This window comes from Empidonax traillii, unplaced genomic scaffold (assembly GCF_003031625.1).
Source record: "Empidonax traillii isolate 1590-97213 ecotype Southwest subspecies unplaced genomic scaffold, ASM303162v1 scaffold378:size984864, whole genome shotgun sequence".
NCBI classification, from domain to species: domain Eukaryota; kingdom Metazoa; phylum Chordata; class Aves; order Passeriformes; family Tyrannidae; genus Empidonax; species Empidonax traillii.
Window position 1 is genome coordinate 650,322 of NW_020955571.1, and position 14,738 is coordinate 665,059.

Consider the following 14,738-nt stretch of genomic DNA (forward strand, 5'->3'; position numbering starts at 1 on the left):
CCTTAGCCCATCAAATACAAATACATACTGCATAAATATTTTTCAATTAAACATAACCTAGATGAGTGCACATCTCTGGATAGATAAGAATACTACTGCCTTCATACTGGTCTCAAATATTTAAATAGTTTGCATATAAACAAAATATTTCTTTGTTGTTGAGTCCAAACTTGCTTTACTTTAAAGCAAGGATATTCTCAATACTTCTACTTTTTGCATCTTTATTCCTGTAGCATGAAGTGTAAGAAACATTTCATTCATTTTGCAAACTGGGCTGATGTATACTACAGCAACAACCCAAAATTTAAGTAAGAAATGTTGCATGTAATATCTTTTTCCTTTAATTACACCAGCTACAAGAACAAGACATGCATTTTCCATCTTTTCTGCTCCCTTCCAACAGAAGGTATGCTAAAACCAAGCTCTGATCCTTTGTCCCTTCCACATCCCATCCCTGAAGTCCGAGCAATGATCAGGATGAAGGGCTGAGTGTTTTGAGCACTGTATTGCCCGGGGCAGCAGGTCTCAGCAGTAAGACCACAACCCCTGAGGAGCCACCCATGCCTCCTAAGTGCCACACAGCACCATGGGGAAGTGATGGGCAGAATGAAACCAGGCTGGCAGGGTGGCTAAAAACACTGTCCCTGCCAGCCCAGGTGCAGTGGCTCCTCCTTGGCACAGCCTGACCAAATATTGCTGCAAACTCCTACTGACCCTGTGTGAGAGCAGTTGCTGGTCCCACTCAGCTGCCCCAGTGTCCAAGATGCTGAGCAAGAGGGGCTGGAGCAGCTCTGGCAGAGCCAGCACAGATATCATGTCCCTGTGTTTGGCCATGCTGGGCCTGGGAGCCCAAAGTGGTCTGATAGAGCATGCCAGGTCCCTGCCTTGGCCACAGGTCCCCACTGACTCTGCTCCTGGGGCCCTGCTGCTCAGCACTCCTCATCCTGCATCTCAGGTTTTGGAGAGCAGAAACAAGACAGGAGACAAATAAATGCTAAAGGAGATGGGAGCTCCTTTGGCTCCTGAAGTTCGGGGGTTGCTAACCTAGGGGAAAGGTTGGAGTTGAACCGATTCAAGATACAGTATGCAGCTGTGTGAAAATGCATAGTTTGTATGTATACATTCATTTACAAAGATCAAAGGAAGATTCTTTGCTATGTAGTTTAATCACCATCGGCTTTTAACAAAAATGCAAGCTGACAAAGCAATAGGAGACCCGTTAAACACACCACCTGGGAGTCAATGGTAGCTCAATGGCATTTCCCAAACAGAGAATTAGCTGCTTTTTGCTTTTTTTGAGATTAAGTAGTTTTTCATTGAAAGACTGTTGTTTCTGTAATAATGTACTTTACGATTTCCAGAGATTCCTATTCAACCATGGTCATCTCAGTACTGATGTACCCTGCTTTGGTGGTTAAGAGGTAAGTGCCCTCTAAGACAAACAAGCAAACCAACAGAAATCTGGTTTTAACTATGGCATGTGAGCTAGATCAAAACACGATTCTTCTGAACTGCTGAAATTCTAGGTCAGTAGTGAATAGTATTTCCTTGCCTTTTTTTTTTTTTTTTTTTTTTTTTTTTTTTTTTTTTTTTCCTTTTTTTTTTCTTTTGGCAATACCTGAGCTAGTATTTAGAAAGTCCTATGAGTTTGCTCACTTTGCATTTATTTAGTTGACACTTTGGAACCTAGCTGCTTCCCATGAGGAATGTCTGTTGTCCTGAGCATCCCTGAACATAACAGTAATGTACCAGGCAGGAGTGGCTTAAACAGAAGGAGAAAATCTTGGTTTAAATGACCTATTTAAGTGTTGTTTTCCATTTGCACCTTTTCTGGGGAAAAATTGCTTTGTCACTTGCGACACTAAAACACAGTGGTTTGCTACTAAATATAACTTTAACAAAGATTACTGCTCTTTGCTAATCAACATGTTCTATAAATATTTAATTCAGCAATGAATTGACTTTTCTCATGATACTTTATCTTCATGGTTTTTTCATGTACTTGATATTCACTTGGGATTTGACTTAGATTCTTTCTTGCAATTTTTATTCAACCATATCAATGGAAATTGCACTAAAAGCATTTCTGAAGCTAGAAAAAACTAATTGAGAACCAGGATTCACATGGAGGAGTAAAATTATCAAAGCATATTCTGCAATCTAAAGTCAAGAAACATTGCCTGTAGCTAGCAAACTGATCATTCACTGGGAAATGAAAAAGTAGTAAAGACTTTTTTCCATATAAACAATGAATATTAGAAGTGCAAGAGGATGAGATTTGCTCGTTCTAAAACCCAGCGACCAGAAAAAAATTATTCATTATCTGAATTACTTGAATAACTTGAGAAGAAAAAATCTTTCTTGATTTTTGTAAAATGTTAGTCTGTCCAAAGCTGGTTTAGTGCATTATTAAAACTCAGGAGCTTGTGCTTAGCAAATCAAGAATTCAGTAGTCTTTCTTTAAAGTTGCGAGTGCAAGCAGATACATCTCAGTGTTTTAACTCAATTATTTTCATTAACTTTTAGGCATTAATAGACTAGTTGCTTATTTTGTCAATGTTTTTAACGTAACAAAAACATGTGAAATGTTTGGAGTGTCCTGACTTGTACTGAGAATGACTCCTTAGATATCTGAAGTCTACTGGAGTGCTCTTGGATCAGCAGGCAGAATTGACACAGATGCAGGTACAAAGATTTTAGCACTTCTTTTCATATGAAGTGACAGCAAAATTCTTAAGAGGAATTCAGGAGAGCCCAAGTCTGTGTGGTTTTGATCTAGCCCCAAAACATTTTCAGCAGCAATAGATTGCAGGGGTTTTTTGATGAGTTATGGCCAAGGCCCTCTGAATTCTGGAGTTCTCCCCAGCTGCCAGTGCTAAAGGGAGACAGTGGGAGTCTGGCAAAGGTCTGAACTGTGGCATTTTGTTCTGTGTTTTTTGTTGGTTTTTTTTTTTTTTTTTTTTAAAGAAACAGAAAAGGAAAAGCACCTGCTTATTACAGAAAACATTTTTTTTTTCGCTATGTGCAAGTCCATGGAAGCACCTTATCTAAATGTGCTGTGCTGGCCTACAGGCTGCCCCCAGAGGGCAGAATCAAACCAGACTGCAAAGGAGTAGCATCTACACACAACGTCTTCTCCTCTAAGCCTTCCTTCAAACATACATGGAAACACAACCACCAGTCAGGCAACAGAGCTGTTATTTGTGCTGCCTGACAGACCACCACCTTCGAGGCCTGTCACTGCTCTTGTTCCTCAGCTGAACACAGACTGAGTTTTCAGAGACACTCTGTGCTCATACAAAGCTTAATTCTCCTGCAACACCTGCACAGGTGATATCAGTCTATGCTTTCTCCTCAGCACAAGCATCAGGTGCTCGCTGATGTCACACACAAAGCTTGCACACTACTGGCAGTGCACTTGCCTCCCTCCAGGGACTCCCAGTGGTCCATGAAAGGATGCAACAGCTTTACAGCAGGCAGAAATACCTGGATCGTGCCTATCCCTTGCAGGCTGAACTGCAGCTGGATTAAAAATGGCAAGGTGATGTATTTGCAGCTCAAGGTTGGGGTCACGCCAGGCTATTGGAGCAGCAGTTGGCTTTGACTTTTATGCATGGATGTAGAAGTGAGAAAGCAGAAAATGTGCAAGTCTCTTAAAAGGAACTGAGGACTCTAGGAGGTGGCCAACTAAAAGCTTTTGCAGGGATTTCACAGGAATTCCAAGCTGTGCATGGTCTGTGCAAACACACTCATCAACCTGGGCGAGGGGAGCCCAGGAAGGGCCCATGCTGGGAACAAAATATCTCATCGCAGCCTCTCTCTCCTCCCTTCACTACCATGTGCTTCGTTTTTGCCACTTTTCTGGGTGTGATTTGGAATAAAAGAGTTTGGTACGAAGTAAAAGTCAAAAAGGTCTTTATTTTTCAATGTATTCCCCCCGATTTGAAGGAATTCTGTGCTGAAGCAAAGTAGCTGCTCTTTGTTTAAAGTGCTGAAACCGGCACCTACAAATTCTTAAGATAAACTAATGCAATAGTATTAGGGCTGTAAGTTTAACACCAAAACCAAAGGGAAGACGAGTTTCCTCATTAGCTCATTTAGGAACAAAAGGGTTGTCTTTAGGACACTAGTTCTCAAAATTAGTGCAGATGAAGGCAGAAAAAACCAAATGGAAGTACCACTGCCAACCTGGCAGTGGGCCTGTAAGCGTAACAGCTTGGAGCACTACTGTTTAAAGCAGGAAAATCCATATTCACACACGGCTTCTGCTGGTGCCTTGTACTTGCACGAGTTCAGCCCTTGCAGAGCTAAGGGGCTTCGCAGGCACCCACTAGACAGCACTGCCTTAGCACAGTGGAAAACACAGCTCTTTGGTGGTTAAGTTAAACTAATTTCAACTTTTCTGTGAGCTTTTTTTCATTCTAAACTTGCCTATTAAATAGTTTCACACTTCTTTGAACTAGATTAGGCTGATTTTTAAAAAAATCCTATTAATTAAACTAATTCAGGTTTTGCGTACAAGCAAACAGTGTCTAGAATTTTGTCTCCTGTTTATTCATATTCCATTTTAACTCATGATATCCAATAATGTAACAAATTTACCAAAAGGCAAATAATTTCAGAAGTACAATATTTATCAATGTATCATTAAAAAAGTCTCTGATCTAAACAAATTATTTGCTGCATTTTATGGAACTTGCAATGTTATAAAAGCATTTTAGTTTCGAGGTTAATTTCTAGTTAAATCTAGATTAACAAAACCTTTATTGTTTAATATATCAAAAATACATGGCCCAACAAATGAGAATGTATATAAAGTGCAATGCAGAGCAAATTAAAGCTCAGTAATTTTACACTGAAGTGAAAGAGAAAATGCTCTCGTTCTAAAAAAAATAATTCAGAAAAATGTTTTTAAAAAGAACTTGAATTTACTTTATATTCTCTGAAACAGGACTGGTAAGAAGAAAAGAAAGAACAATGTATGCAGGCAGGTCTTACACGATCTTAATGAGACCCTAGCCAGGACAGGGTGGGTTAAGGGCAGTATTATCATGCCTGCCACAAGAAAGAGGAGAGGTACAAACCCAGCAGGCAATATGCTGATCTAGCCTTTAGCCATTTTATACAGACCCAGACTCACAGGAGTGGTTCAAGCCAGCATAACCTGGGATACTTCTCTGGTGGGTAGGAAGAGCTTCTTCAACAACAGCACAAGCTTATGTCAACCTAATCTGCTGTGAACTGCAGTGTTAGGTGAAATGTAGAGGTCTAAATCTAAAATAATATTCCCCAAACACCTCGACTGACATAGATAATGTGTGGCTCCTTGCAAATGCAGGGGTGGCTGGTGCCATGTGAGAAATGCCCCTGGAACAGTGATGAGGTGATGCCCCCTTTATAAAGGTCTGCCAATAGAACACCAACTTAGAAAGGATAAGAGCTGGGAAAGAGTAGGAAAGAGCCTCCTTTATGTGGGGATCAAACTCACACTGGCCTCAGTTTAGGGCTCAGTGCTTTGGGAAAAAGACTTGGTTAAGGTTATAGGGCTCTGTGAGAGCCCCCATGGGAGCTGCAGAATGGATCTGGAAAGGGAACCACCCCTTTGGATTTTAACACTGACAATACTGTAATTTATTCAGTGACTTTCTTTAACATAAAAGTTCACCCACTGTTTTATTTTAATGTTTGAAAAAGAGAATATTCTTCAAAAGAACATTCTGTCCTATGAACATGCCATGAATGTGTGAGGATAACCAACCTCCCTCAAGCTGGACACAACAAAGACAGCACTTGCTCCAGCCAACAGCACATGGCCTATGGTGGTGACTCCCTTCACAGAAGCTTGGCTATCTTGGGTCCCATCCTGAGAGACCTCCTTCTCCCTGGGCCTTGTATCAGTAGGTTGGATTACAGACTGAATAGCACATGCTTAACAGCTCTTAAATCTGTCAGTAAGTGACATATCCAAAGTACTGCCACTTTGGTATTACCAGAAACTCTTCCAACAGCTGTGCAAAGGTGCCAAGGTACGTATCCCACCCCTCTCACAAAGCAAGCGACAAAACAAACACTGAACATTGAAGTAAGCATTTTCATGTCACCATGGGAAATTTCAGACTAAACTATGTCTGTAACCAAGGGCAAGAGATTTTTTCTTTCCATAATCCAGAAGCTGTACAGCTTTGTAAAGGTGTTTTAGGTTACTTCTGCCATGTAAAACAACATACCACTAGTCTATGTGATTTACAATTTCCCCTCTCCTCCTTTTGGTTCTAAGGAAATCCCAAATCCTGTTTCATAATGTATAATAAATGGTTATAAAATTATACCAACATTATAATTTCAGAGAGGTAATAAGATCCCAGTGCTATAAAGGTCAGTTTTCAGAGAGTGCACATTTTTCAGTGATGTACAAATACACACCACTTGTTTCCATAATTTAGCCCTTTGTAAGTATTGCACCTGGTTAATAAGGCTACCGTCTATTTTGTCTTAATACTAAAAATTACATATAGACAATCTAATTTGTGGTTTAAAAACACAGTATTCCTAAAGTTTTTAGGTAAATTCTTTTATTTCCTTGCATACTCAGAGCTCCTATGCCTCCGGTTGCCTGGAGGAGTGTTGAGTGTACAGGGAGTACAGATGGAACTATATAAATTTATATAATGTGACCTGCTTGTGCTCAAATGAATTCCTTTGAGCTTGATGGCAAATACACGGCTTTTACAAGCCTAAGCAATGCTTTCACATGCTGAAGTGTGCAGCTGAACTTGTCTTCTTTCTCACCTTCCCTTTTGCAATGCAAAAAATAATAATAAGAATTCTCTAAATTTGTCTGGTCTTTTAAATACAAGGTAAATTGCATAAAACCAGGAAAAGATAGATTGTCCCACAAAGTGCATATTTCAGACAAAGCTTTAAGAGTATCTGCTCTTGCCAAGGCCTGATTTCACAGGAGCATAAAAACGTGTGCCAAACTTCAGAAACGCGGAGAGTCTCATCAGCAAACTCCGCAAGCTGAGGTAAACACATATGTGAGTGCTCTGATAAACCCGAGCCTACACTCTATTCCTGGAATACCAGTTGTTCTACCTCTGTGCAGCCATACCTCCTAATTTACAGATTACGTGCTCCCCTTCCCCAAAAGATTTGTTGGCATCACTGTAAGAATTAGTTACTACAGTTAAATACTAAGAATTCGGGTACCATGTAAATGCTATTTACATCTTCAGGTTCTAATACTGAAGATCCTGATTTTTATTCACTTCAGTATACACATCTGGAATTTGCAGAACAGATCTCTGGACATGGGAAAAAGTTGACAGTAAAAAATCACTATGGACCAAAAATTTTTTTCCTGTGTAAAAATAAAGCAAAATTGAGAATTTTCAAAATTTGCAAAATTTCAAAATTCTAGTTAACATGGTTTGATAAAACTTTGGGTTTACAGAAGCTGATACCTTTGCAGATAAGAAAAAAATGTGGTGACGTTTTCTTTTTAATTTTCAATTATTAAATTATTATTTATATTCTTTTAAATTTTAATTAGCCCTTTTCAAAGTGCACTACACAACTCTCCAGGATATTGTGCTGACATAACGCTTTTTTGCTTGCTGAAGTAATTTGGTAAGACATAATCCAATTACAGACAAAGCATGCTTTGACCACGCAACTATATAAACAAGACACTTTTATATTTACAGAAGATCCTGAAAAGATTTACACAAATGTATTTTTATTAGGTTATGACTCAAGTTAATTTTCTATATTTTTATAAGCTACAACATTAAGTAGGATCATGTTCATCTATTAGTGCTTCATTCTAATTTTAATAATTCAAGTACTGATATATTGCTCTTTTAATTTTGCCTAAAATAGAAAAAAAAATCAATTTCCTAGCAATCTTCCATTCCAATAAACCCACATCCTCCCTTTACGGCCCTCTCATGTTCCCTGAGGAAATTTGTATTAACTATCTTTTATTTCCCTGTTTTCCCATGGTAGTTTTCTACAAATAGTTTAGTAATTTCTGTTTATCTGGACATTAAACATCATAAACTAATTGCTGCAGAGTATCACGTACTAACATAAGGACACCAAAATCAAACCTAAATTTTCTAAGAGAATTGGCAAAAAGTAAATGCTAATATTCAAACATTTCTTAATGTTCAAGTCCATCTTTAGCACTGAATTACAAAAAAATTTGGATTTAATTCTGAAACACCACCTCATTAGTACAATGTTGTGTATGTGCCCGAGCAGCAGGAAAGCTGAAACAGTACTTCAACTGCTGAATTTATTTCCCTCAAGGGCATATTAGAGACCTCACATTCAGATTCGAATATGTAAGGAGAATCATTCCTGGTGTTAAGATGTGTTAAAAAAACCAGCAGAACACTGGTTTGTCAATTTATCTATTCCCTTCTATTTCATCAGCTGAATGAATTTAGCTGTGAGTATGAGCAAGCATAGGAGCAACCTGTATCTTCTGCCTTCAGAAACAGGCCGATTTCTGTTCTCAGGGTCTTTCTGGATTGCTATTATAAATGGTCTGTGTGTAGCACAAAGAACATGATGGCTTTTTTTTGTATTGAGGAATAAACTCAAAAAGTTGCAAGTAGAACACTCCTTAAATCCCACTTGTGACAGAAGTGAGAGCATGGTCGATGTGAAACCACTGTAGTCCAAGATGGAAAAAGCAGTTCAAGTGGCACTACCAACAACAGGTGTACATCAGCTGTTTTGCAAGCCTGAAGCTTTTCAAGCTCCACAGGGATGCTGGCAAGGGCTGCTCATGTCTAGGAGACACAGAACGCATTTAAACCCTCAGCTTGGTTAATTTTTACCTATCACTTACTTTCTAGCTCTTTTCTAAGGGTGCCATAAAACTGCTGAACTTATACTAGAACAAAATCTATGCTATGACACTTTACAACTGTCCAGTTATCTACCAGAAAAATGCAGGTTAAATCCCACATTCCATATTGTCTCAGTTCCAGTGCTACCACCTTTCAGGAAGATTGAATAAAATATAAGACCAAGATGAGACTTGGTAAATGTTTCCGTATCAAAGTGTTTCTAAGAAAAGGTGCAGCACAACTTTCTCCAGATGCCTATAGTTTGAACCCACAGAAAAAAGCCTCACTGGCAACCACCTATGTCTCTGCACATGGCTAGCAAGCTTCCAATTTCATGTCCTGTTTCTGTGATGGTGTTCTAACATATTTACAGGCAGGGGAAGAAATAAATCACTTTGTATTGCCACATTCACAGCGACTGTCCTGGATTCTCGGCAGGGCCACTTTAGCTGGTCCCAAGCCACAGCAAGCAATAGAAAAACATCCCGACTCACTGGGTCAGAATGATAAAGTCAGAGACAAGAACATCTGGGACATTGTATGGAGCTGGAATCTGTTCCAACATGCAGGTTCTGCAACAACTTTTGGCTAAAGCTTTACCTCCTGTTGTGTTGCCTATCTAGTCATTATCATAAAAGAAAAGGGAAAAGGAATGAAGACAGTGATGTCGGCAAAAGTGAATGGCTGCAAGGAACTTGTAGATAATTAGACAGCTAACGTTCATACAAGGCTAAGGATTTGGAAAAAGTAATTGGACAGACAGGCATTCTGCTCAGCTTATTAGCACAAGCATGGCTGACATGCCAACAGGTACATGCTAGGTGACGACCGGTATTGGTTAAAAGTAAGTGTAAACTTGCAGATTGGAACAGAAGAGTCTTTGCTCACTTTTGCATCTTGTATATCCTGTTACATTTGTGCAAGGCACTAGAGAATCAGGCACATTGTTCTGGGTGGAAATCGTTTTATGACTAAGATGATCTGAGTTTCAACGTCCAATAGCTTCATACAGGAGCAGTTGGATCGCAGTCCCTTATTAAAATTTTCCACTTCTAAAACTATCTCATTTTCCAGATCTTTCATGGGATGGGAGAATGGGGAAGAGTTTTGTTCTAATAAGGAAACTCCTAAAGCAAAATATTCAGAATTAATACAGTTGATCTCCACACTGATACTGATGTTGGCAATTTCTGTTACCAGTATCAAGAAGTTGTTAAATAGATAATAATAGTAACAATAAAACAGGTCCTTACATTTTTACATCAAGTTCTGTCTCTCAACATACATGAACCCACATCCAAATCCCTGCAGCACACAGAGACTGCACGATGCGCTCAGGCCATTCCTTCTGGTTTCCCTGGGAGGTCAGAGACAATGACCTACCTCCCACAGAGGAACAGAAAATAGGGGAATTGGCATGTACTGATGACAACAAATGACCACAGCATTCAGGCTAGCTCTTCCTTGGGAAAACAGAGAAATCAGACTGTTTTGGAGAGGTCAGTGCAGACATGTGAGATAAACCAGGTGTCAGAAGGACAGCAAAGCAGCTCAAAGCAACACAGAAGCAAGAGACTGAAAATGGAAGAGGTTACTCCAGATTATGCTCACTACTGCCAGCAGAGGAAAGCCTTTGCTGACATTTCTGTCCTTGCTGGGTGTGTCAGGATCACAAAGGGATTTTGGTGGGCATTGAAATGCTCATGTGACAAGTGACTGGAGCTCAAAACACAAAGCCACTGGTGCAGGCCCGGACAGCCGTGCCGTCCTGCTGTCGTGGCCATGGGTGAGACATGGTAACTCCAGAAGTGCCTAATTATGAATCAAAATGCCACAGCCATAAGATCCAAAACTGATTTAATATAAACTGCTGATTAAAGGTTGTGTAAAAATACTGGTAGCTTAGTTTTGTCCTGGCAGGATTTATCAAGTACCTTTCTGTCCTCTGCCTTGTTGACACCAGCTTTCTCTCCTGTTTTGATGGTTTGTGGCTTTTGTCCCTTACATAATCCATATCCAATTTGTACCAGAGGGCAATCTGGTCTGGCGACAAAACCATTCTTCTGTGTAGAAATTCATAAAGAATAATCTCATTACAACAATTCATAAAGTGCCCTCAGGAAAGGTGCTCACAATGCCATGACATTATAGAAACAATACACAATCCGATACATTATTTTCAAAAAAATCTTCCAAAGCAAAAAGGAGGGGAACAACAAATACAGAGGCAAATACTGTTAGTCTGACAACAGTCAAATTAATCATGGAATGCTTTATAGTCTTGGAGTGCTTGTAAAAATAGGAGTGGGGGGGGGGGCAAATTGGCAGGAGTATCTTGAAAAAGTACCAAATTTTTAAAGTTCTATCAAAGTAAGCACACCACCAGCAAGCCCAGTGTTTGAATATGAAATGTCTATTAATTACTATGAGGTATTTTACTATGGAAATTGAAAAAATACAACATTTAAAGAAAACCCACGCCCCATGTTTTACTAAGAGGAAAGGAGATAATACAGTGGTTATGTATATCCACTGACCCTTAGTGTCTTGCTTTTTCTGTTTGTAAAGAAAACAATCTTTCTCCTCCCTGTTGATTCCAGATTTTATATACACATATAAAACTATATAATATATATAGTTTTACATAGATGTATACACACATACAAAAATACTCATACACACATATATGTGTATATATTTCAGGGTCTTACTAGCTTTCAGAGTCTATTTTTCTTTTTTTTTTTAATGACTTAGAAAACACAATTGGGCAAAAAATCAAGTAATTGCATGCATGCAAGCATATCTTGCCACTTGTGCATGTAAATCACACAATTTGTAAATAACTGCAGAAATAGCATGCTTAAATTAGGCACCTGATTGCCCAATTAACTTGTTCACAGAAAATCAGATGATAACCTTCAGTATCTCCTATTACAAATTTTTCTTTTCCATGCTACCTTACTGAATCCATAGTGTATATTCCAAAATTCTGCATTGTTATTCTGTGCTTTTACATAGGCACAAGCAGCACTGCACACTTAATAAAGCTATCAATTGAACTTTGGACCAGATTTTAGAAAGTTGTTCAGATATTTAAAAGTTCCCTTATTTCACTGAGAACAAGCCAGCTTAGACAATTTAAAAAAAAAAAAAAAAAAAAAAGATTTGGTCTAAATTTAATTTGTTCAAATATTATGAAAGAAAAAATAATCCAGGCATTTTCAGCCCTGCATGCTGCAATTAATAGGTAAAGTTTTGCTTCTGTGTATTTGATTTTTTTAAGGTGTTTTGTTTTCTTTTCTTTTCTAGGCAAGTATTATTTAACCATATACATTCATTTCCTAGTAAATCCTTACTTTATTTTTGCATTGAAATAATCATTAATTAACAGTAATTTGATACAAGTTGAGACAGAACACCAGCTTGCCGCACTCCGGTGTATACTTCCTAAAGGACTGAGAAACTAAATGACCCAAACCTATCGAAGTACTGCAAGCAGAGAAACTTTTTAGTTCATATAACAAAATTATTTAAGAAATTGATTTTTACCATAAATAACGCTGCTCCTTTGCTGTTGTACTTCTTTTTCTGAGATGATGTTGTGGAAAGGGGGTATTTTCTTTACCATTTTTTTGCATCAAATAAATTTTAGTAGCTTTAACAGAAAAAAAAAAAAAGCTGAGCAAACCATTATCTTAACAACAATCTCTCAAATATGAGAAAAGGAAGCAAAAGCAGAACTGCTGGGCTGGATCATGTCCCTGAATGGATATTACAGATAATCCTAGTGGCTGCAAGTTCTTCATAGGCCTCCTGCAGCAACAGCCGTGCTGGTCCTACTATTCATCCTCTCTCAGAAAGGGAAGAGTGGTAAGAAACCTACTGGACCGCCAATATATTCTTATGGGTTTCAATCAAGCATCACTGGCTTTCTTCCCTCAGCTTCTCGTGACAATATCTGCTGGTGACTTTACACTGCTGCTTTTCTTCCTCTAGAGGGTCAAAATCCAATTTCGTACTTAAATTACTTTGTTCCACTCCACTGGTCTGTGACTGGTTTAAAAATCTTCCAGGAGCACTGCTTGTCCTTCTTGCAAATTCACTTTGCTCTTCCCCTATAAACAAACAAACAAACCAACCAAACAAACGAAAATCCCAACTCCTCCCCACATCCTCTTTTCAAAAATATAATAATGATCATTCGTATCAGGAGAATTATTTAGCAGTATCCAGTCTTAGTACAGCTTTTGTTGAGAAAACTGTAGCTTATATGACTCTGAAGTGTTTATTAGAAAGCTTTCAAAAAGATATCTTCGTTTAAGGAAAAGAAAACTTAATCAGTTTAGCAGATACAGATGTTCACAGCACAGAGACTGAAATGGTTAAAAATGATCTGAAGGAGCAAGTAGCTCACAGAGTTAGCAAAATAGTTAACTTTTTCCTTTCTTTTACAGAAGAACACTAATAGCTGCTCTGGTTTCCATGCTTACTAAGACAAAATTTTGTCATGTGTTCTTGGTTTTGCTTTTTTTTTTGCTCTATTGCTCCACACAGGTTTTAATTAGTGCTTCTCCTTGGCTACAAGTGCTTCACTTTGAAATACAAAGCTCTTAAAAAAAAAACACCACCCCAAAAAAACAAAACCCCCAACACCACATCACTGGAGGGGAAAATGGGAAGTGATACAGTGCAGCTGCAGCAATCTGGTTCTGCTGTTGTCCTCCCCCATCCCCAAATCCTCTGCATAATTTCAATCGTTAGTCGATGAACCTTTGGCAGGCCTTCTTCCATCGGCAGGCAGTACACCACATATCTCTGTTCTCCATCCCATAGACCTTCCGACACTTTTTCCCCTCCCCTCTAGGCTTCCTGTCAGAGAGAAAGGGAAGCTCGTTAAGGAGATGCTTTAGTAGCTTTGCTTTTAACCCTAAAATCAGGATAACAATCTCAATGGAGTGCAGCAGGCAGAGACCCCTGGTGTTTCCAAAAGGATTTAGGCTGTTTTCAAGTCAGCTGGGAGCTAACGAAGCAGACGGACAGACATGGCTGTGAGTACACATTTCTGAGGGACCAAGCCTTCTCCTCGCCTGGCTTCCACAGCCTCTGCAGCAGCTGCTGAGCCTGCTCCTCTGCTCATGGGACGACCCCTGACTTCAGCCAGCAACTAAACCTGGACTAATAAATTGTCGTTTAGCCTCATGAAATGCCTTGATGGACAGTCATAGCTGTTCCACAGTACAGGCCAGGTCACATCAGGCAGAAGTGCTGCAGAGCTGTGGTAAAAATACTTGGCATAGCATCAGACCTTGACCACCAGCAGGTAGCAGCTATGCCAAAGAGGAGAAAAGCTACCAGCTCCTAAGCTTGCCAGTCCTTCCTGCACAGTTTGCTCTGAGCTCACTGACTGAAAACCAAAAAAGTGAGTGAAAAGTTTTAACCCTTACCCTCACCTGCAGCACGTTCACATGTGCTCCTTCTCTGTCGTCCCCAAAGCCAGCAAGGCGGGCAGCACCTGCTGTTACAGCTATAACAACTGTCCTGCTTTTCATCTTACAGCCACACTCAAAAGTTCGCAAGTTTAGAAAATGATCCAAGTAACTGTTAAAATGGAACTTTTGTTATTCAACACCCAGAGAGCCAGCAAACCTGAGGAGCAAAGCTTCACCAAGCAACCCAACATTCACTACAGCAGTGCCAGCTGTCGAGACATCTTTAAATGAAATAACTGTACTGACAGAATTGTTTAATATCGGTATTATATACTGCATGGCATATGTGGGAATTGCCTGGTGATGCCTCTCTTGCATGCCTACACATTTTCTGATCACCAAACATTAATTAATGGGCACAATCCATGAATTGGGGAAGATTCTGAGT

At 39.3% G+C, this 14,738-nt stretch overlaps 1 protein-coding gene across 3 annotated transcripts in view; it reads right to left on the bottom strand.

The window, feature by feature from the left end:
• Positions 1-12,025: 12,025 nt before the first annotated feature.
• The window catches only part of ZNF704 (zinc finger protein 704), an 86,907-nt gene continuing 84,194 nt past the window's right edge, over positions 12,026-14,738 (bottom strand). For 2 of the 3 annotated variants that reach the window (XM_027893067.1, XM_027893066.1), the window contains one exon: positions 12,026-13,730. In XM_027893067.1, coding sequence (XP_027748868.1) covers positions 13,619-13,730 — 112 coding nt within the window. In that variant the 3' untranslated portion in view covers positions 12,026-13,618. The remainder of the gene's footprint in view (positions 13,731-14,738) is intronic. The other variant, XM_027893068.1, reaches the window with a different exon arrangement.